We start from the raw sequence: 21,665 nt of genomic DNA, 5'->3' as shown, positions 1-21,665 counted from the left end.
CCTGCCCTCTGTGCGGGCACCCAGCAGATGGCACCTGGGAAGGAATTGTGCAGCGTTCACATCCTGAGCAGGGACATGGGAACATGGCAGGGCTGATGTTTCCTGAGGGTCCAAGACCAGGTAGAGTCCAGGCAGTCGCTGTGCCGTAGCTTAACTGTGGGGGACAGGTGTGGAAAGGTGAGCCCCTCTCTGCGCTCTAGAGCTGCCCTTGGGAGGAAGGCGTGGCGCAGGGGAGAGGGCTCTGGATTCGCTCTTGTGGGTTTGGGTCGGTGACCCCGGGTGAGTCACTCAGCCTCTTGCAGTCTTGTCTCCTTCCCTGCCAGTCGGGATGGAAGGGAGTCCCTATCTTCGGGCTTTTGTTTCTGTGGGGACTGAGTGACAGGGTAAGGCCCTATGGCCCTAGTCAGTGCCTCGCAGGCTCGGCTGCAGCCAGTCCTTCCTGTGAGGGCCTTGTGCCATGGGTACTTTATACTTTTAGGAACTGTGCCTGCCTGCTTCTGGCCTCGTCCCAAGCTCCTGCAGGTCACCAAGGCCGTGCGAGGTGTGGCTCACTGCAGGGAGAAGCCACTGTGTAGGCCGTTCTGGCCAGGGCCTGTTTCTCTCCCAAGTGGCCCTGAGTTGTGTGTGCAGTTCTGGACCAACACTGCCTTGCTGTGTGACCTTTGCTGAGTGGCTTGGTTCTCTGGGCCTCCGGGACAGGCTCGGCAACAGTATGACCACACAGGCTGTTTGGAGTTGGTGAGTTGGTGTGTAGAAGGAAGCAACTGGTGGGTGCCATGTCAGATAACAGCTGTTGTTAGGGTCCTGCCTGGGGGTGCGGGTAGAGGGAGATTCCTGAGACAGCCCCAAGACTGCCCTGTGAGGGTGGCACCTGTGGACCCCTCCCTGCCCCCGTCAGCCCATGTCCTGACTGGCGCCTGCCCTGCTGTGCCTCTGGATGCCAGCCTCTCAGGCATGTGGCATGCATGAGGCTTTGTGCATTGACCTGCAGCACCCGAGAGGGGAAATGAAGCCCAGCTGCAGCCTCCAGCAGTGGGCAGCTGTTCTGCCCTCCTGGGAATCCCAGGGCACATGAAAGGCACTGCCCCTTCCCCCATCACCTTGGGGAGCTCTGGGTTGGGTAGACTGGTATGGGAGAGCTCAGGGCAGCCCTGTGAGGTGCACAGGTTGTGGGCCCAGGGCTGTCGATTTCTACCAAACCCAGTGGTGGGTTTGGGCTGGGCCAACTGACACCATTTCTCTTTCCTGGGTCCTGGCAGACATCACATCAGTCTTGTCCAACTCCCAGGCTCAGTGAGGTCTTGGCCAGGGCAGGGGCCCTGAGGTGACTGTCTTCACTGTGGCCTCACACAACAGGGTTGGCTGGGCCCTGTGAGACCTTTCTGGAAGGGGCAATGGGACCAGCATTAGGTTCTTAGCGGATGGCCCCTATCTCCCCCAGCTGGGACTCAGGAGCCCAGGAGGCTTTGCAAACTGAGGGAAGTGCCCCGGGAGCCTAGCATGCCCCTCCCTTTCCTGGTACTCTAGGGCAAGTGCTGGGTGAGCTTGCCTGCCCTAGCTCCTCTCTGTGCTACTTGCAGTTCAGCGCTTGTTTTGAGCAGAGGTACCCTGAAATATGTCTGATATGGGGAGGAAAGGGAGCAGGCTGGAGTAGCTGGGGGCCCAAGCCTGTGTCCTGGGGTTAGGCCTAAACACAGGTGAAGCACTGCCCCAGCTGGGCCCTTGACAGCTTTAGTAGGCAATGCCCTGGAACTGGAGGCCTGGGCCACCTTCCCCTGAGAGTAGACAGCTTGCCACTGCCTGGGCTGTTCTAGGGCCTGGCTCCCCTTACTGGTGCCTGGGTCAACTGCCCCATGCCTTCAGCTTGTCCTGGACTGCTCAGCAGGTGGTAGGCTTGCTGAGGGACCTCCTAGGCTGCGCCTGACCAGGGCACTGACCAGGGCAGGAAAAGGGGCAGGGAGTGTCTTCACTTGCAGCATTGGGTGATTGCTCAGGAGGCAGGGAGTCACTGTTGCCCCCCACCCACCCACCCCATACACATCTCCAGTATCCCATCTCCTGATGGGCTGTCTCCCTCCACCGTGCCAGGGGCTCCTCACTTCCTCCAGGTGGAGGGAGAGGAGGCTTGCTCAAGGAGCAGGGCTTTTGTGTGTAGCTGTGTGCATGTGCACTGTTGCGGAGCGTTTGCCGAGGGCCTTCCGTGTGTGCGGGACCCCTGCCCCCTCCTGGGTATGTAGGAGTAGAGAGGAGTAGAGAGGAGGGGCTGCCTCCCGGGGAGAACAGAAGGCTTTGAGGCGGAGGCTTGAGCTGAGGCTCTCAGGATGGGCAGGAGGTTCCCAGGCAGAAGGGGCTCTGGAACAGGGTGCAGAAGGACACTGCAGGCAGAGGAAGTAGCTTATGCAGAGGCAGGAAGCACGGGAGGATGTGGCGTGTTTGGGGAGCTGTGAATAGTTCCACGTGGGCGTGCGGCGGGGGTGTGGCGGGTGAGGAGGCTGGCGAGACGGGCTGGGCCAGATCCCGGCTCCGTCCCTGCCTCTGCCACGTAGATGTTCAGTGGGCGCTGCCCATCTGGGCCCTGGCCCCTCCTGGAGCCTGGGGTTGCAGAGGGGCATGTGAGTGAGTGTGTGGACAAGTCTGGGCAGTGCTGTGTGGGCTGCTCTCAGAGCCTTTTGTGATGGGCTTGGGAGTTGCGAGGCAAGCTGGGAGCCACAGGAGGTTCTGAGCAGCTAAGCAGAGTGTGTGTGTGCGCTCTGGTGCCTTTGAGGGACGTGAGAGAGTGCTGATCTGGGAGCCCCCACAAGGCTATTGAAATGACCCAGGAAAGACCCTCCAACCCAAACCCAGACGGACCACGGGGTGGAGAGGAAAGAGCAAGTGACCTCTTAGCCATTTCTCCATCAGACCTATATCGAGTGATCCTTTGTATCAAATAGGTTGCCAGGGTCATGGACAGCAGTTAGACTTCGTGGCACAGGCCCTTGGCCTGTTAACAGGAGGCCTGCCAGAACCTCCTGTCTGGTGATGCTGGAGTCTTCTGTTATGAGTGGGGCAGTTGCACCATCTAGAGCCAAGAGATGGTACTGCAGCCACCTCTTCTCTTCCCTCCGTGGGGTGGGGCTTCAGCTGAGAGAAGTGATTGCCAAAGTAGACTTACTGTAAGACAGACAGTTTACTGCAAGTGTTGGGGTGGAGTGGGAAGAGTGCCACTGAAAGGCTCCCCAAGAGTGCACGCGACCCTGACTAGTGGGCAGGGAGGACAGGCACTCTAGGCCAGGTGAGGGACAGTTTTGGGGACTGTGTCACAGCTGCTAATAAACTTCAGCTGTTCTGGAGCTCTAGCAGAGTTCTGAGCCTGGGCTCAGTGTCACCTTTAGATGGTAATTCTAGAAGTGGACATCAAGAGACCAGGGCTCCCCAGGACCCAAGGACCTGGTCTGTGTCCCACAACTCAGGAGTCGCGGCCTGGCCTCCCTCTCTGCTGCTATGCCTCTGTTGCCTGCCGTGAAAGCGCTGCACCAGGCTTGGTGCCTTGGGATTCGAGGGGGCAGCAAGGAGGCGAGGGCTGCAGAGACCTGGGGGTGACCCATAGGTGACCATAGGGTCCACTCAGAGGTGAGAGCCTGGTGTAGGTGCCCTACTTCCAGGCAAAGTGTGACCCCAAGGCAGGGCTGGGTTGATGGGAGTAGAAGAGCATACTGGGTGCTGAGGAAGCCCTGGGCCCTGGGTTAAAGGAGAAAGGAGTCTTCAGACAGAGCAGAACCCAGGATTGCAAGCACAGGACCAGTGGTGAGTGTCCTGAATACAGGAACGTGCTGGTGGGAGCGGGTAGGGGGCTGGCCTGGGAGCTGGTACAGACTTGACAGCAGGAAAGCCGGCGTGGGCAGCAGGTTGCAGGAGGCAATGGATGCGCTGGGCCTCACGGGGCTTGGGTTGGTCCTAGGAAGTGTTGGAGACTCATGTAAGAGCCCCACCTGGCTGGGTTTGTGCGACCTTGGGAAGCAGGGAGGGGAGCAGAGTGGGAAGTGCAGGCACTGAGAGCCTTGGAGGGGAGCCGGCAGTCTGAGGCCCAGCCAGGAAGGGACTTGGGAAGTGGGGAAGGGAAGGTTCTGGGATGGGGGTTAGAGAGGTCTGGAGGCCCTGGCGAGGGTGGCTGGCCCTGCAGGGGGGCTGGGAGGAGGGCCCCTCACAAAATGTCAGCAGCAGCCCAGAGTCCTGCACCATCCCGTGTCGGGATTTGGCATCTGGCTTGGCACACGTGGGCGCCCACACACACATGCATGTACACATTCTTGCCGCCCTGGGGTGTGACCCTCGAGGGCGCTGGGTTCTTTTCCTGGTCCCACTCCCCACTTTTGCTGCCTTGCCTGCCATCATTTCGCCACCAGTGAAGCCTCCAGGTGATGGGGGTGAGGAGCTGGTTGGGCTGAAGGTCTGGTGGCCCTGGGGGCGGGGACCAGCAGGTCACATCAGGAGCTGGGCTGCACTGGGCTGTGCAGAGGGTGGCAGCTCAGAGGCCCTGCTCGTCCTTCCCTTTCCCTGGCTTCTGGAGGCTGAGACCAAGTCAGGTCTCCAGGACGGGGCACGATGTGTTTGCTGCAGGAATGGGTAAGGTGTGGATGGATGTCCTGCGGCAGGTTGCCACCGGCAGCGCCACGGACGTCTTGCAGCAGGAAAACCGCTGACTCCGTCCTGGCCTCTGAGGCTGCCTGGCCTGTGGGAGCTGGTGGTTCTGCCAGGCCAGAGCTGGCACAGAGCCAGGAGGAAGGAGGGCCGCAGCCCTTTGCCAGACGCTGACACCCCCTCTGCCTTCCCTCCCCAGGTGCCCTCCGAGAAGTGCCGCTGTGCAGTGGGCAGCATCCTGAGTGAGGGAGAGGAGTCACCTTCCCCCGAGCTCATCCAGCTCTACCAGAGATTTGGCTTCAAGCTGTTCTCCTTCCCGGCACCCAGCCATGTGGTAACAGCCACCTTCCCCTACACCACCGCCCTGTCTATCTGGTTGGCTGCCCGCCGTGTCCACCCTGCCTTGGACACCTACATCAAGGTGAGGCACAGACCTGGTGTGTGTGGGAACGGCAGCCAGGTCCTGGGGAGCACTGCCCAGGGTGGGAGGAAGGGGTGGTTTGCGGAGAGAAGCACCTTGGGGCTCTTGTGAGCAGGTGCCTGTGCAAGATGGGCAGAGGCTGTTGGCCTCTCTTTCAGATGCCTGAGACCTTGTGGAGGGCCAGAGGATCTCCCAGGAGCTCAGAGAGCTTGTTGCAGAAACTTGGCCCGGCCTATTGTTGTCTGACTTTAGTGCTCATCCTTACTGCTCGTTCCACACTGTGCTCAGGTGGATGGACAGGCCCAGACTGTCTACTAGAGGCCTGCAGGGCACGTGTTACCCTGGCCCTGCCTCTCCCTGGGCCTGTGCGCCTGTTCCCTGGGCAGGACTGAGGCAGCAATGGCAGGCCCTGTCCACGTCACTGCCTGACCCGGTCATTGGCAATGCCAGCAGCCCAGCCTGCCTGGAGGAAGGATGAGGGGCGGCCACCAGGAGGTCTGACAGAGGTCCCTGGTTTAAGTGTTTTATGTACTTGGATACTGTGGAAGCAACCCTGTTTGGGCTTGGAAACATTCGCTGGACTTGTGTTTATTGAGTGTCTGTGCCAGGTGCTGTGCGGCGTGTGATGTGAAACATGGTGCATGGAGTAAGCACTCACGGGGTGGGGAGGAGAGTGGTAGCACATGTCGTTCAGAAACAGCAAGGCTGCTGGGAAAGCGGGGTGAGGCGAGTCGGGACTGCTGGCCTCAGTGGTCAGGGCAGCCTCCCGAGGGGCAGCCTCTGGCCAGAGCACTTGGAGAGCCTTTGGAGAGGAGATCAGAGGGTCCTGGCCAGAGCAGCTGGGGAGCTCTGGTTTGGTTCCTGTGCAGTGACAGCAAAGGAGCACATCCAGCCAGGTCTGTTGCAGAAGGGCCGCCAGGTCCCTGGGCAGGGAGGGTCTGGATCGTGCACGGGGGCCAGGTGGAAGTGCTTCTGAGGCTGCGTGCATCCAGTGTGAATGGTGCAGCTGGGGCCGCGCCAGTGGCTGCAGAGGTGCAGACAAGGGCGGAGTCTGCGCTGTATTTTGGGGTAGAACTGACAGGCTTTGCGAGGCACGGCTGTTGGGGAAGGGAGGAAGCAGAAGGGGTCGCAGAGGGCTCTGCTTCCCCTGGTCCAGGCGGGTGGGCGGGCACATAGTGATGCCTTCCGTGGGTGTGGAGGATGGTGGGAGGACCTGGTTTTGGGGGAAACCAGCCCTGTCTGAGTCAGTGAAATGGCCTGAGAGGCAGCCAAGTAGGGGCCGGAGTCAGCAGCGATGCAGGCAGAGCCTGGAGTTCAGAGCGCAGGGGTGTGGATATGTCTGGGGACATCAGCCTGCTGACAGCTCTGACCTGGGAGGCTGCCCTGCGTCTCTTAGCTTCTGTGGGGCCAGCGGGCAGGGGAGAGCCTGTGGCAGCAAGGGCCATGCAGGGGGCGAGCCCGGTGCAGCTGGGGCAGGGAACGGGACAAGCAAGTCTGCATAGAAGGGAGCTTGGTGGACTCGTGACTTTGCTGTTCAGAACAACCTGGGGACTGGGACAGGGTAGTTGGTGATGGAAGTGGGCACTCACACGGGTCCTGGGTAAGAGGTGCAAGGGGCCCGTAGAATGGATGAGGCCCCAGGTCACCCGCCGTGGCCTAGTAGTCCCAGAGGGCATTGAAGAAAGAGGGTGAGAAGCCCTGGAAGCAGGAGGGCTGTTGCGGAGCCGCGTGTTGGCAGGGAGGAATTGTCTCTGTGAGCTGGAGGGTGGCGGCCAGAGGGTCCTGGGCGGGAGGTGCTTGCCGGGACTGGGGTTGGGCTGGTGCTGAGGGTGGGAGGGGACGCATCAGCGGCCCAGGCCGCTCGGCTCCTGTTTTCCCTCAAGGAAGGGCCCGCGTGTGGTAGCTGGGGTCCTGCCTCTGCCGTCCTCAGCCTCGGGGCTCATCTGGAGAAGCACCCCGGGAAGAGATTGTCTGGGTTCTGGGGCTTAGAATAGGGCGCTCAGCCTGTGGTGCGGTGGCAAGCCACTCAGCCACCAGAGCCTTTTCCTGGCTTCGGGGTTTATTTTTAGACACCTTTGTCCAAATCTCCGGGCCCCTGACAGCTTCACAGGTTGCCTGGTTTTGACGTCACCTCTTTGATGAGAACTCTCCCTCCTCCCCCCACCCCCCTCTCCATAGGAGCTGTGCTGTGGGCTTCATTCTCCCAGGGTGAAGACTGAGCTAGGGGCTTCTCCCCGAGGGCTCTGGGAGGTGCTTCTGTGGGCATGGTCACCAGCTGGGGGAGAGGAGGGGCCAGGCTGTTCCCCCAGAGGAAGCCTGGCCCAAAGTCCTCAGCGTTTGGTGACAGGGTTAAGAGTCACCCTGATGAGGAAGGGGCTGGCTCTGTTCCCCAGCCGCAGCCCGCAGGGGACAGAGCCTGGCACTGTGCGAGGAGGAGTATAAGGCACCTCCCCTGCTGCCCTGGGGTCAGAGGAAGGAGGCTACTAATGAGACTCTGGGCGCTTCTTACTCTGCCGGTCCTGACAGCTGGCTGCCTTTGACCGTGCGACGTGCGCGCACACACCCCCTCCCTTTCCTCGCTGGATCTGGGACTGCTGTGAAGGTTCTTCAAACGGAATGACAGCAGCCGTCAGCGTTCTGTTTCAGGAGGGGTGAGGGAGGCCAGGGCCCTGCTGCCAGGAGGAGGGAGGGAGGGAGGGAGGGCTGGGCGGCTCACCTGCCTCCCCAGAGGCTGGGGTGCGGACAGAGCCGCCTGGCTCTCAGGGGGCCTGGGATGGGGGGGGGGGGGGGCGGGGGCGCAGCTGCTCCCTTGGCAATTGCAGATGTGCCTGAGCTTGGGGCGGGATTGGCCTCAGGGGACAAGGGACTTGAGGGTCAGGCCTCTCAGGACTCTGAAAGAGATGGCGAGAGCCCAGCTTTGTGGCCTGCCTGACAGCCTCGGGCTCTCTGGCTAGCCTTCCCCAGCCTAGCAGCCTGGTAGCCTGGCAGCCCGAGCTACAGGAGCTGGAACTCTGCCACCCTCCTCGTAAACTCCCGGGCCCCCAGGCTGGGCACTCTGAGACGTGTGTGTGAGGGTCTCTGGGTGCTGTGTGACCCTCCATCTGTGGGAGGTGCCAACTAGGGTCAGGCTGCTCCCCTGGACTCTCAGGAGGTGGCCCCCAGGGCAGGAGGAGACCTTGAGGCCTGGAAAGGGATTATCTTTGGCAGCTGCTGGAGGGAACCCAGCTTGCCTGAAATTGTTAGTGTTCACAGGAGATGGGGCCCAGCTGTGAGCCCAGAGCATTGGCAAAGGCCTCCAAACTCATCGGCTAGAACCAGGTTGAATGACTATCCAGGGAAGGCCTCAGGCACATGGAGCAGACCAGAACTAAGTGACTGGCCTAGGGCTCCCATGCATGGAATTATGTGTAAAAGGTCCCCAGCACAGTACTTGCCTCATGGCTGTCTGTAGGATTTGATGGGGCAGTCTTTGAGAGTGTTCAGGCCTAGGCTGACCTCTAGAATCTTCTCTATACACCCCCTTCTCCAGAGTCTGTGTCCCCAGGTGTTTCCAGGAAAGGATGCTTATCAAATGGTTTCAGCATCTTCTCCCAAGCAAAGAGAGACCCAGGCTGTTGTCCACACCAGGGCGGTTTGGGCAGTGCAGGCTGGCTCCAGAGGTCGGACGTGGGCTCACTCAGAATTGCTGAGAAGAGTGGGGGATGGGGCTCAAGCGGAAGTTGTGTGCCTGTGAGGGGGACCTTGGTGACAGGTCCTGGGAGAAGTGGTTGGCTGAGCCCGTCCTCCCAGGGGCATAAAAGGGGCAGTGACCCCAGACCCTAGTTCCCACACTGCTATGGGGTGGGAGCATAGGAGCTGTGCCCAGGTTCCCGGGCTGGCAGCTGGGGGTGGGGCTGCACTTAGACCTTTACCTGCTTCTGCCAGAGTTGTCCTTGGTATGGGTTTCATCTGCAGCTTTGGCTGGGGAAAGGGCTTGGGAAACTCAACTGAAAAGCTCTGTGGTTGGAGACGTGCACCTGCCCCCAGGCCAGCTGCAGAGCCCAGGGGTGCTGCACCAGTGTGAGTGGGGGTGAGGCTCCCAGAGAGGCAGCTGGGTCTAGGGGAGCATGCCAGTTGGGGGTGTCTCTGGTGTGGAGGTGACCAAGTCCCCATTAGAGGGCGAGAGCATGGCAGTGCCAGGGGACAGCCAGCTGGGAGGTATGGAACGGACACCTATGGAAGTGGCTGCCTATGGAGCTGTGTGTTGGGTGAAGCTTGCTCAGAGCCTGTGTTCTGCCCAGTGGATTCAGGCTCCTGTGTCTGTGTCCTCTAAGCCTGCCGCGGTGACTCTGAGGGGGTCCCTAGGTGGGTCTGAGTCCATGCTGGATCTAGAACACTGGCGGTGACCAATGGGGCCTGGGGCACTGGAGTCCAGGTGAGAGAGCCCTAATGGGAATGGGAGACCCGTGGTCGCTTCCCGTTCTCTGCCTGTCATCTTTGCCAAGCCAATGTGAGAAGGCTCTGGGTTTTACTTTAGATAAAGGAGACCCTCTTGTGCTCCACTGTTGCGCGTGCTAGGAAGCAGCTAGGAGGCAGTCACAGGGTCCCGAGCAAAGCCAGCATCCCCGGAGTTTTACACATGGCGAGGTTGAGTCCTAGGGAGGGCAGGTTACCCAAGGTCAAGGGATGAAGCAGTGACGGAGTCCACACTGGGTCCCCTGGATTGAGGAGTGTTCCTTGGTGCCTTTTGCCATCTGTTCTCAGCATGTGTGGAGCTGGGACCAATGGCCAAGGACTTCCTGAAATTGGGATACACTTGGGATGGAGCCTGGGATGTCAGCACTGTGTCAGCACCCACCTGACCCTCTGTCTCCAGCCTGGACAGAGTTGGGAGCAGCTGCTGGTCTGGGAGATGCTAAGGGAGCCAAAGGCATAGGACAGGAAGGACCTGGCTGCCCATGTGCCCAGCAGGCACTCATTAAGTGTGGCCTTGGCAGCTGCTGCGGGCACAGGAAGCAGCTGTTGCAGGCGCCTCATCAGGCCTCTTGTCCTCACCCATTCCCAGGCTTCCCTCCCTGGGTCCACAGGACCGGCTCACCTGCCAGAGCCTCCACCTGCTCAGTGACCACCTCTGGCACAGGGAAGGCGCTCTCAGCTCTAGCACACTTCACCCGCCTCCTGCAGCCACAGAGCTTACCCCTGCCTGGGGGCGAGGGGATGAGTAAAGTCACGGGGGGAGGCAGAGCAGCCCTGTGAGGGTGGCATTTAGGCTGAACCTGGAAGGAGGGATTGTGGTCTCTGGGGAGAAAGGCGGATCAGGCAGAGGTGTGGGTATCCAGTGAGGCTGGCATTGCGGAGGAGGAGCAAGAGTTGGGTCACTGCTTCTGCAGCCGTTGGGAGCCATTGCTGGCGTCTGTGCAGATGAGAGACAGTGTCCAGACGGGGCTTCAGTGTCTTAGCTGAGAGGAGCAGCCTGAAGGAGACTCTCCTTCCATGCCTGGGCTTCCCTGGGCCCCCTTGGGGAGCTGCCTCTGGGCATTGAGGTATGGGGGGAACCCACAGGAGACCAGACCTCTCCCCCACTGCCCTAGCCACTGGAAGCTGCCCGCATCCTCTCTGCCTTCATCCCTCCCTCCTCCTCTTCCCCAGGGCTCAAAGCACAAAGGCAGCCTTGGCTGGGGCGGCGTGGGAGCCACCGCTCTTGAAATACCATCGCGGATCGGAGCTTGGCAGCCCCGTGGGCCCCTGGGGGCGGAGGCTCGTCTGAATGGTGCTGTGGGGTTGAGCCATCACCAGACCAGAGGGAGCACCTTCCCCAGGAAGGCGGGCCTGACTTCCCCAGGAAGAGTTCTGTTGCTCTTCCCTAAGAAGGCTTGGGATTCAGGACCAGGAAGCTGGGAGAGAGTCTGGGGAGCAGCTGTGCCCTTCCGCGAGCGAGGTAGCTCTCTAGTTAGGCAGGAGAGCCGGAAGGTCTCCCCTGAGGGCTGGAGAGAGGGCGGAGTGTCAGTTGGAGCTGAGAAATTCAGGCCTTCCCATCCTCCCCTCCTCCCTCACCTGCCCACCTGTCCTTCCCCTCCGGCTCGTCCTGCCTCCTCTGGCTCCCAGGTGCCTGGCTCCACGGCTCCATCTGCACCGCGCAGCCTCCCTGCTGCTGGGTAATAAGTCAGCAGCGTTCTCCTCCGTGTGGGAGCCGGGCAGGGCTCAAGGTCCTTGAGTGCAGACACTGCAGAGAGTGACTGGCTCTCGCAGGGGTGCAGTGGAGCCCGTGATGAGGGGAGTCGGATTTGGGAGGGAGGCGTGGGCTCCCAGGGCTGACCCACCCAGTGCTCTCGCTGAGCTCCCGTGTGTACCTTCTCCCACTCTCCACAGCCCTCTGGTTCTGCCCCACAAGGCCCAAGAAGGCGCAGGCAGGGCTGAGCTGGGTCGTTTTGGCCATCTGAACCCTGGAGAAGGGAGATGTTTGGCAACACTGCGGAATCTGGGCTGTCCTGGTCCGCGCAGGCATCAGGGGCTTCAGGGCTTGTGTCCACGTGCCTGCACAGAGGGACTCGTCTTCGTCCTGCTGCCCCGTGCTCCAGCCCGTCATGATGTTGCTGCCCGGGCCCCTCCCCGAGCTGCCTGGGCAGACAGAGCCTGGGTAGCGCCAGGGAGATGAGCAGAGGTGTAAATTGTGTGGCGGGCTGCCGGCTCTGAGGTGAAAATGAAAAGTGTTCAGGCAGCGGCGGCAACAGGAACAGCAGGCTGGGGTGCCAGGCACAGCACCCCGCCTCCCTGCCCCTCTCCCGCACACCTCCCTCCTTCCAAAGTCTTCCCCAGTCTCCTGCCAGCCTGGCTCCTCTGCCATTCACAGGGTGCTCCCAGACCGGCCCTGGGCCGTATCTCAACCCCAAGAGCGCCTTTACCTCTTGCTTCCGTTTTGTTTTCTAATTGGCCGAGTGGTGCACAGAACAGCAGGCTGTGCCATAGTTAGTGTGGTGTCTTCGACTTCGGTCGTCCCTGCATTGATGGGATTTGTTTTCGTTGTCTTTTCTTGAAAAACTGGTGTTCTCACTTCTTCCAGTTCCTCTCTTCTTTTGGGAACGCTTGTTCTAATCCCTTCCTTTCGTAGTTGGGGAAACTGAGGCCCAGAAGGAGCTCTCCATGTGTCAGAAGCCAGGCCAAGGCTCCCGGGTCCTGTCTCCTCCCTGACAGGCCTGTCTCACTCCCAGTCTTTTTTGTCACTCAGAGCTTTGGGCCCTCCTGCTGCGAGGGGAGAGTCAGGTTCTCGCTGCTGGCATTGCACGGCCCCCAGAGCAGCCCACGGGGAGGCTTAGGTTCTTGGCCAGAAGCTGTTGGAAGGTCTGGTGGGGAGGGGGAAGCTGACGGAAGTTCCTGGGCAGAGTAATGACAACGTGCTACATTCTAGCCACAGCCTCCCTGCTGCGCCTCCCCCAAGCCTCTGCACACGCCATGCAGACCGGCTGCCTGAGGGGCCTCTGGGGTCTGAGCCCCCACTCTCAGGGACCGCTGTGTGTGCGGGCGGGTGCACATCATCAGCGTCTGTAATTAAAAATGAGCGTGCATCGCTTCACCCAGCGAGGAGATGCCACCGCCGCGGCTGGGAGGCAGCAGCTGCTTGCTGGCTGTGCGGCCCCCTGGCCGTCCAGCCTGGCACGGAGTGATGGTAGGGCTGGGCAGCAAAGACCTAGGGCCCCTTAGCCCAGTGAGGCAGGAGGTGAGGGGCTATGATGGGGCGGGGATATATTGGGCAGATCTCACGTAGGAGAAGTGTGATCTCCACCTTGGCCCACTCCCATGGCCGCCTCCTTGTGGACATTTGTGGCCACCGAGCTCTGAGCAAACCCAGCCCCTGTGTAGCTTGGGAAGCAGGATCCACCTCCAGGCTACTGCCTGCGCCCGACGTCTTCTGTCTCTCATCCCCTCCCCACCCCAATTGAAGCCAGGCGCAAGCCCGAGCTCCCTCCTCCCTGCTAGTTCAGAAAGGCCTTGCAGCCCCTGTGGGCAGACCTGGCCCCTTTGTGGAGCCCAGGGCTGAGCGGGCCGAATGCCTCTCCCTGTCCAAGAGATGGGCTGGGCCCGAGGAGAGCAATGTGCCGCCCAGTAGCTGAGGCAATGCCCTGGGCACCCTGTGGAAGGCACGTGAACTGCTCTTCCCTGGTCTGCCTGTACTCCTGGGTGGGTGAGCCCATGTTGGTGCTGGGTGGGGCTGTGAGGGGAATGTGCTGGTGACCAGGACCTAGAAATCCCTGCGTGACGGGTAGGCCCCAGGTGCCCCTCTTGCCTCTGATTAGGGAAGGCCCAGGTGGGAGGAACGGCCTGGAGGTGTGTCTGGGGCACTTTCCAGCGGTTCCTCATGACACCTTGCACGACTCACTGTCTTCTTCCTGTTAGGTGGCAAGGACTGTAGACATCCATATCCCTCCCACCTTGGAGAGGAGCCCAGGGTCGCCTCGAGTCTGTGTGTAGAAGTGAGCTGCCAGCAGCTTCAGGGTGGCCAGCCCAGGCTCCCCTGCCCCCTTTGGCTCCCTGGACCTGGAAGGAGGTATGCCCAGGGCTGTGAGGACGCCAGGCCCATCCAGATTCCTTTACCCGGCAGTCCCAGCCCAGTGTGCCATTGAGCTGGCGTCCTTGGCCATTGGCAGTCTGCTCTCCAAGGGCTCCCTGGGGCCAGCTGAGGGAGAAGCAGCTGGCCTCGCCTTCCTCCAATGATTTTCCAATATTTACCGGCTCATCGACATGCCACCTGGGCCGTAGCTCCTACTGTGCGGTGAGGCCCTGAGAGCCAGCCCATGGCCACTCTGTCCTCCCTCAGAGGCTGCACCTGCCCAGGCGGGAAAGGACTATGCTCCCTACCTGGTCACTTGGGGACAGTGCAGATGGTTAGCTTGCCCCTCACCCACTAGACTCAGGCTTGCTCAGTGGGCAGAGCATGGAGGGGAGGGGAGGGTCTCCCAGGAAGGGCTGCAGGAGCGACTTAGAAACCCCTAAGTCTGAATTTTGACAGGATCTAGCATATATTACAATGGATTGAGGATGAGCAGTTTATGGGGGCTTTTATTAGCTCTGTGCTTCCCTCCTCTGGGTGGAGGGGCCAGGATCCCCAGGTGGCAGGGGGTGGGACAGTGGCCTGGAGACAAGTTCAGGCAGCTGGTGCCCCCTGTGTGGGTGCGTTGAGGAGGGAGGGCTGGGCAGGGAAGGAAGGGTTGTGTAGCCGGGCCTCACTTTTCTCTCCATCCTCTGTCTCTCCGATTCCTCTGTTCTCCCCGATGGCTTTGAGATGAAGGCGATGGCAAGGATGGAGGATGTGGTTTCCATGGCAACGGGGCTGTCCACAGCCAGGCAACTTCAGAGCCCGGCTCTCCGGAGGAGGCAGATGCGCAGAGCAGCCGCAGAGCTGCCTCCTGCCTGCCAACGAGGGGGCTGGCGGAGCAGGTGGCACAGGGTGGCTGCCTGGTGCTGCCCACCCTGATGCCCAACCTAGAAGAGAATATGGAAAGAGCACGGCTTCTTTTTATCCCTGCTGCTGCCAAGCTTCCCCAAAGTGAAGCTAGGGAGGTAGCCCGAGAGGTGGTAGGGCTTGGGACAGGGTCCTGTGTTTGCCCACGGAGTCTCTGGGAACACTCTGAGCTGTCTGCAGCTGTTGAGTAGTCGATGGCCACTTGGCTGCTGTGCTTTGGACCCTTTGCCTGGCCAGAACACGGGGCTACTAGTGGAGACCATGCCCCGACCAGATCTGGGGACGGACCCTCTTTATGTCTTTAGCCACCAGCCAAGGCACTGCTCTTGCTTCAGGAAGCCTTCCTGACCTGGCCTTCAGAGCCCTGGTGCAGTTTGCTGAGTGGGGCTCTGGCTGGACAGATGCCTGCCCCAGGCACTGGAGGACCCCAGAGTAGCTCCTGCTTCCTGGCCTCCTGTTCTTGTTTAGCCTCCTCCTGAGGGCCAGGGCGGGGCCAGGCATGTGAGTGGGTGGAGGGGCAAAGGTGTGTTTAGGCTGGGGGGAGTTGATTGGGCGTGTGGACTCCTGAGGTGGAAGGGGTCCAGAGAGCAAATGGGTTGGCAGGAGAGATTGGGTTGGAACTGTTAAAAATCATGACTTGGCCTTTCTGACCTCGGAAGCCTCGGGGCTGGGGTGGTCCACTCCGCTCCTGTGCACGTAGAGGCTTAGGACGAAGGGCTTTGCCCCAGCACCCATGGCGTTCAAGGCCCAGCTGCTGCAGCCAGACCCAGGCTGTCCATCCTTCACGTGGCCTAGACGTACGTGCCCCCCAGCCGGCTGAGGTCCTGGCTGGCCGAACCTCTCAGCCGCCGCCTCCTCCTCTTTGTGCTCTGTGCACTCATTTTTACCCCTCTTTGCTTGCTTTAATTGGAGGAGGTTCCTTAACCCCAGGGTTGGCTGAGCCGGCGACAGGCGAGTCCTGGAGTGGCTTCTCCCCGCCAGGCGCTAAGTCTCTCATTACTGCTAAGTGGAAGGTTCATTCCAGAGCTCGTGGTGAGAGCCAGCGGTGCTATAAATAGCCGTGTTGTGAAGGTTGGCGGGCGAGCGGTGACAGGGCAGGGCCTCACGGTCTTCTTGGTGGGTGATTGTGTCCCAGTGTGGGCCAGGGGGGCGAGCTCCGGAGCGAGAGATACCTGACGCCCATTCTCATCGTCCCTGCCTGCCTCGGGCGACTCTGGCAGGTGTCTGCTCTCTGTTCCACATGCTGGCACTGGCGGGTGGGGAGCAGTCTGTGTGCAGCGGAGGGCGGGTGGAGTACCTGTCAGAACCTGGGCTCTAGAAGCAGCTGCCCCTGCAGCCCAGGGCCCAGCTCCACTCCCGCGGCTCACATCTGGGCCTGCGTGTGAGGAGGTGTGGCACAGTCTCAGGAGTTGGCACAGTCTGGAACTAGCAGGGCAGCAGCAGCGGAAGGGGCTTGGCTGGCCTGGAGCCTCTGTCCGGGCTCTGTGGCACCATGTCCGCAAGGGCAGGGCCCCTGGCCTTGTCTGTTGTCTGTGGCTTGGTGTGCGTTGTCCAGGGTGGGGAAGAGGTCAGAGCCAGGGGTCCTCTGATGGCTTGGCCCCTGGCGCCATGGTTTATGGGGTCCCTGTCTCGGGTTGGTCCAGGGGTGATAAACTGTTTGGCTCTGTGAAACCGTGCCTTTTAGAATCATTTGTCAGTCCCAGGCATGCATATAGGATTTAGCAGGCTCCTGACCTTTTCCAGCACCTGCCCCTGGGAGTTGTCCTAAGGCCTCCTGGGTCCTCAAACTGCTGCCCCCTGCAGTGTGGGGCCCTGCTCAGAGGGTCCTCCCTGTGTCTGCCTCCTCAGCAGAGGTCTGGAAAGAAAGAGATGATGATGGGACCAGAGCCAGCCCTGTCAGAGGGAACAGGCCAGAGACAGCTCCCGGGGCCACCCAGGACCAAGTGGGTCAGGGGCTCCGGAGGACTCATTCCACCCTTTGTCCCTCTCTGGCTAGGAGCGGAAGCTGTGTGCCCACCCTCGGCTAGAGATCTATCAGCAAGACCGGATCCATTTCATGTGCCCCCTGGCTCGGCAGGGAGACTTCTATGTGCCTGAGGTGAAGGAGACAGAGCGGAGAAGCCGGGGACTGGTGGAGACCAGTGACACCCCGATGGACGGCACAGGTAGGGAAGGGAAGGGAGTGAGGGTGGGGCTCTGCCTGGAGGCTCCTCCCTATTTGGGTTGGCACCGTGGGGAAGCAGACATGCCTACCCCAGGACCTACACATAAAGCTGCCCGTTCTGACGTGTGGCTCCACATAGATGTGGATTCCCACTCGTTGCCCCCAGCAACTCAGATACACAGATCCTGCACAGATGCCTTTCCGAGGCATCAGGGGTACCCTTGGAAACGGCCCACAGACAGCCGGGTGCCGAGACTGCTCAGGAAAGGAGTTGGGGAGTACGATGGGTATAGATCGGGAAGGTGGAGAGGGGAGCAAGGTGTGGGACCCCACCCAGAGCCAGTGCTTTCTGCCTATGGAAGAGCAAGCAGGGAGCATGCAGGGGGAGCAGCGAGGGCAGTCTCCTGCCCCTTCCCCCAGAGCCAGCCCACCCCCCTGCTGGCAGCCATAATGCCCCAGGTCCAGGCCCACAAGCTGCTTGCATACTCTCAGCCCACCCCCTGCCATGATCTCTTGTGAGCTGGGCTGTCCCTGAGGGCCTAGCACTGGAGGAGCCCATGACTTCCTGGAGTGGTGCAGGACTGTCCCTCGCCTCTGTCTTCTTCAGAAGACAGTCTGCCCATTCAGTCTTCAACAGCCAAGGTCAGCCTAGAGAGACATGTGTTGACAGGGGCCGAGGGGGGCGGGTACTGGGAGACAGTCTCTATTCCCTAGGGCCTATGTCCAACACAGTTAACTTCATCTGCCACTTAATTACCTCCATGGGGTACTGCTCCCTTCTGCCCACAGTGCCCCTACTGTGGGCACAGAACGTAGCACAAGGTCAGCAGGCCCAGGCAACCCCTGGGGCAGGAAGGAGGAGCACCTTGACCTTCCTGCCACCTCCCTCTGCTGCCTGCCTCCCCCCTCCCTGGCCCACCCACCCAGCTTCCTTCCCTCCCAAACACCACCTGCCAGGGGCGTTGAAGGACTGCCTGGCACCCGGTACAGCTGGCTGCAGCCGCAGCTCCCACACCCCCCAGCTCCTCGGCCCATCCTCCTCCCGACCAGCCTGCCCGCTCCTTGGTGTGGGGGCCAACCGGTCTACCCTCTTCTGAGAGGGCCTGGCCCAACACCCAGGGTGGACTCTGGGTATCCACCCACCAGGTGCACACCCCTTTCTTCCACAGCAGCATGTGGTGGGTTTGTGTGAAGGGTGTCTGACCACCCAAGGTTCAGCCTGGCCCTCTCTGCCTCCCGGCTGGGTCGCAGCTTGGGCTGAGAGGTGACAGGGGGTGATTAGCTGCCTCACGCCTGTTATTACATTGATGTATTATTTAGCTCCAGAGAGGCGATGAATATTTGATCTTGCACTGGCTGTGGGCAGAGCAGGAGGGAGGGCCCAGGGTGAAGGTGGTAGCTTCACACCCCCTGCCCCAGCAGCCCTGGGGATTTATGCATCTCCCTGCCTTGCCTGTCCCCTGGGTAGAGACGGGGGACAGGCTCGGGGCCTCCTCCTGTGTGGACCATGGTGGGACTGTAGCAATGGCACTTCCCTGCCTCTGGCTCTTCTGTCAGAGTGTCCATGTGTCCCCAAGGGGCTGTCATCATCCCAGCATGCTGAGCCTTGGCCTGCAGGAGGCTCCTGGACTCCTTCCTCTGATTACTGCTGGCCCAGGAGCTGGGAGGGAGGAAGCAGCCTTCCAGGAAGCAGACAGTCCCAGTCCTGTGGTCTCAGGAGAGCCACTGGGTGGGTGGGTGGATCGAACCCGACAGTTTAATGGGGCTGGGGAGAAGCCGTCCCCTCCCTTTGTGCTGTTCAAGCCTGCACCCTCGGGGTCACTGGTCATCATTCAAGGAGTGAGGAAGGGGCTGGAATGTCATCCCCGGGTCAGAAGGACCTTGCCATGACTGCAAGCTCAGCCCTGCCTCCTCCTGGGACCCCAGTATAAGAAGGGCCCTGGGCCAGCAGCTGGGCACTTCCAGGGCTCCCCTCCCCTCTGCCGATGGGGCCTAGAGGACATCTTCTGGAGGAGCAGACCCCCCCGCCAAACCCCCCACTCCCAACCTAGGCCCCAGCTGAGGCTCAAGGAGAGTTTCAGGCTGAATCCAGAGGCCAAGCAGACCCCAGCTGCGCCTGGCTCGGGGGACAGGAGCCCCCAGGGAAGCCGGCCCAAAACACACACACACATACACACACACACACACACACGGAAGCCGGCCCAACACACACACACACACACACACTCACACTCACACTCACACACACTGTGTTCAAGTTGCTCCTCCCTCACTGAGGATGGGCGCACTGCTCTTGTTGCTCCTGGACAGGGCAGATGAAGCGCTGCTTGCTTAGAGGCCGCCATGGGAGTAAGAGGAGCAGGCTGGGGGTCTGGGCCATCAGCCCAGCTCAGCGCCGTCTGGGGGCTCCTGCCACCAGCAGGTGCTCTCATGGCCCCTCTTTACCAGTGGGAGGTGGGCGGGGTGGTTAAAGATTCCAGGCTAAGCCAGGTAGGGAGAAAGCCCTTAAAATGCTTCAGCACCCTCCTTCCTTGCAGTGGCCAAATGCCTCAGCCTCTTCTCAAATGGGGCTCGAGGGGGGCCAGAGGCAGGGCCAGCTGCCTTCCTTTCCACGAGCGGCTGCTTCTTGGGGTGCTCTGCACGGGGGAGAAGGGCTGGAGAGTGTGTCACCTGGTCCATTTTGCAGTCCTCGTGCTTTGCAGTGTTTTGTAACTGGCCCTGGACAAGCCCCCCCAAGCCTGAAAGGGGTGGAGGGGACACTACTTGGGTCTCTTTGTTCTCCCCTCAGCTCCTCACCTCCGGCTGAGTGGCCCTTAATGGGTGTGGGGGCAGGGCAGCAAGCTTTGTGGGAATGCAGGGAGCTGGGGCTAATTCAGGGAAGGGAGAGGAGTGTGCACAGCCAGCTGCTCTCCTCTCCTTCCCCCATCCCTCGCGCCCCTCTCCCTGGGCCCGATCATTGCTGCCCCAACCAGGCCAGAGGGCAGAGGGCAGAGAGTGGCTGGGAGGAGCCTCCTGAGCTGGGGAGGCTATATTATTCATGAGCAGACTGCGTGTGCTGAGCTGGGGGCAGAGCCCCTGCCTTCTCCCGGGAGAGGTGGGGGTCCTGACTAACCTGTGCTCCCTTTTCCCAGGCACAGGAGCAGACACGATGAGTGACACGAGTTCCGTAAGCCTGGAGGTACGGCCCAGTAGCCGGGAGGCTTCGGCCACCACGCTGTCCCCTGGGGCCAGCAGCCGCGGCTGGGATGACGGTGACACCCGCAGTGAGCACAGCTACAGCGAGTCGGGCACCAGCGGCTCATCCTTCGAGGAGCTGGACCTGGAGGTCGAGGGGCCCTTGGGGGAATCACGGCTCGACCCTGAGGCCAAGCCTGTGGGGGCCACTTCCAGAGCCCAGTACCACTGAGTAGGACTAAGAGTAACCTGTGGCCCGCACCCTCCTGAAGTACAGTTGCCAAGGAACCGAGCAGGCTGTCCAGCCTGGGCTGGGGCTGGGGGTGCCCAGGGGAACTGACTTCCCTGACCCCAGGCTTCTAGCTAAGCCTTCTCCTAACTGCCCTTTTGGTTCCCCGGGGCCAGAGGAGCCTGAGACTATTAGTGGCACCAGCCCTTGGGGCTATTGCCCCTGTTGTATCTTTTTTCAGACTCACATTAGAGCTTCCAGAACCCAGAATAAAGCAGATGTTTTTCTTGTTTCACCTGGATTTGGGTTGTATATTTGTTTGTTAGTTCCACTTTGGGGAGCCCTATGCTGATAAGCCTGGTATTGGCAGGACCCTCTACCCCCTCCCATCCCCCTAGCACAAGGAAAAGAAAGAACATGGCCAGGTACCCTGGGGTCATGGGTAGGGGTATTAGGGGCCCTGCCTGCCCTGCTCTGTGATCCCAGTGGACAGTTGCCCCTGCATTGCACAGGCTACTGCAGAGCAGAGAGAGCAGGACAAGGGGTATGAGCTGAGTGCAGGGTGCCCTCCAGGGCTCAGCAGCAGGGAGCTCCCGCCTTCCTTTGTCTGCTTGCAAAGGATGCCTTTGTGTCTGTGGCTGTGCTCACGCTGGGTCTTCCCCAGCAGGTGGGACATCCCTGCTGTGCCTGTCAGTGCCTGTGTGCCTGTGGTTGTACGCCACAGATGGGCTGCGGGTGGTGGTCCTGGGTGAGTGAGGCCGTGTCCCAGTGAGCATCAGCATGGGAATGTGGCTGGGCATGCATTTGTGTGGACGGCTGTGTTGCTACGTGCCTGTGTTGCTGGCTTTGCGTGTCTGTATCTGACTGCAGGACGTGTGAGGCAGGATAGCTGGGAGAGTCTCTGGGGACTTTGTCCATGTACAACTTTATGTGCATGACTGTTTGCTCCTGCGTAAAGCTACGTGTTTTGCTGTGTGTCTACCTGTACAGCTATGAATGTTGCAGCTGTCTGGCCATGTCCATGGGTACAGCTGTGTGCATGTGGCTGTGTGCTCACAGGCACAGCTGAGTGTGGAAGGGGAGGTACATGTCTGTGTGTGCACAGCTGGCGGTGGTGGCCGCACAGCCGGTGTGTGACTGCACATCCGTGCGCTGCAGTGGGACTGTACGGCTTACCTGCTGCGGGCTGCGTCATGGCCTTCTCGGGCTGGTGCTGTCTGTAGCTATGTTTTTGTAGAAAGCCCTGCGCCTTTTAGAGTGTGGCTGCTCTCGCTGTGCAGCTCCTCTCACCTCAGCACCCTCCCGCTGTCAGCCCCTCTGCTCCAGGGCCAGCCCATTGCTCACCTATCCCAGTGAGCAGTCGTTCTAAGCCAGCCAGAGAGGGTGAGGGCAGCCGGTGGCAGTCAGAACTGGAAGACCGCAGGTCTGTCTCCCCAGCCTCGTCTGACAGCTCTGAACCCTCCTCCCCCGCCACCTCGGCTTCCTGTAACGATTTGGGTTCCTGTTTGTTTGGGTTTGATGCGACTGTTTTGTTTGAAAGCTGTGCCCTTTTCCAGAGCAGTGGGGCATCAGGTTTCTGTGTCCTGGGAAAAACCCTGTGCTCGGTGGCCTTTGCCCCCGA

At 60.8% G+C, this 21,665-nt stretch overlaps 1 protein-coding gene across 3 annotated transcripts in view; it reads left to right on the top strand.

Annotated features, from left to right (window-relative positions):
- The window catches only part of TEX264 (testis expressed 264, ER-phagy receptor), a 29,371-nt gene extending 9,026 nt beyond the window's left edge, over positions 1-20,345 (top strand). For all 3 annotated transcript variants that reach the window (XM_008260731.4, XM_070050763.1, XM_051852397.2), the window contains exons 4-6: positions 4,820-5,041; positions 16,474-16,642; positions 19,773-20,345. In XM_008260731.4, the coding sequence (XP_008258953.1) occupies positions 4,820-5,041; positions 16,474-16,642; positions 19,773-20,047 (666 nt within the window). In that variant the 3' untranslated portion in view covers positions 20,048-20,345. The remainder of the gene's footprint in view (positions 1-4,819; positions 5,042-16,473; positions 16,643-19,772) is intronic.
- The last annotated feature ends 1,320 nt before the right edge of the window (positions 20,346-21,665 follow it).

Source organism: Oryctolagus cuniculus, chromosome 10 (genome assembly GCF_964237555.1).
Source record: "Oryctolagus cuniculus chromosome 10, mOryCun1.1, whole genome shotgun sequence".
Taxonomy (NCBI): Eukaryota; Metazoa; Chordata; class Mammalia; order Lagomorpha; family Leporidae; genus Oryctolagus; species Oryctolagus cuniculus.
This window is presented reverse-complemented; position numbering and strand designations above follow the sequence as displayed.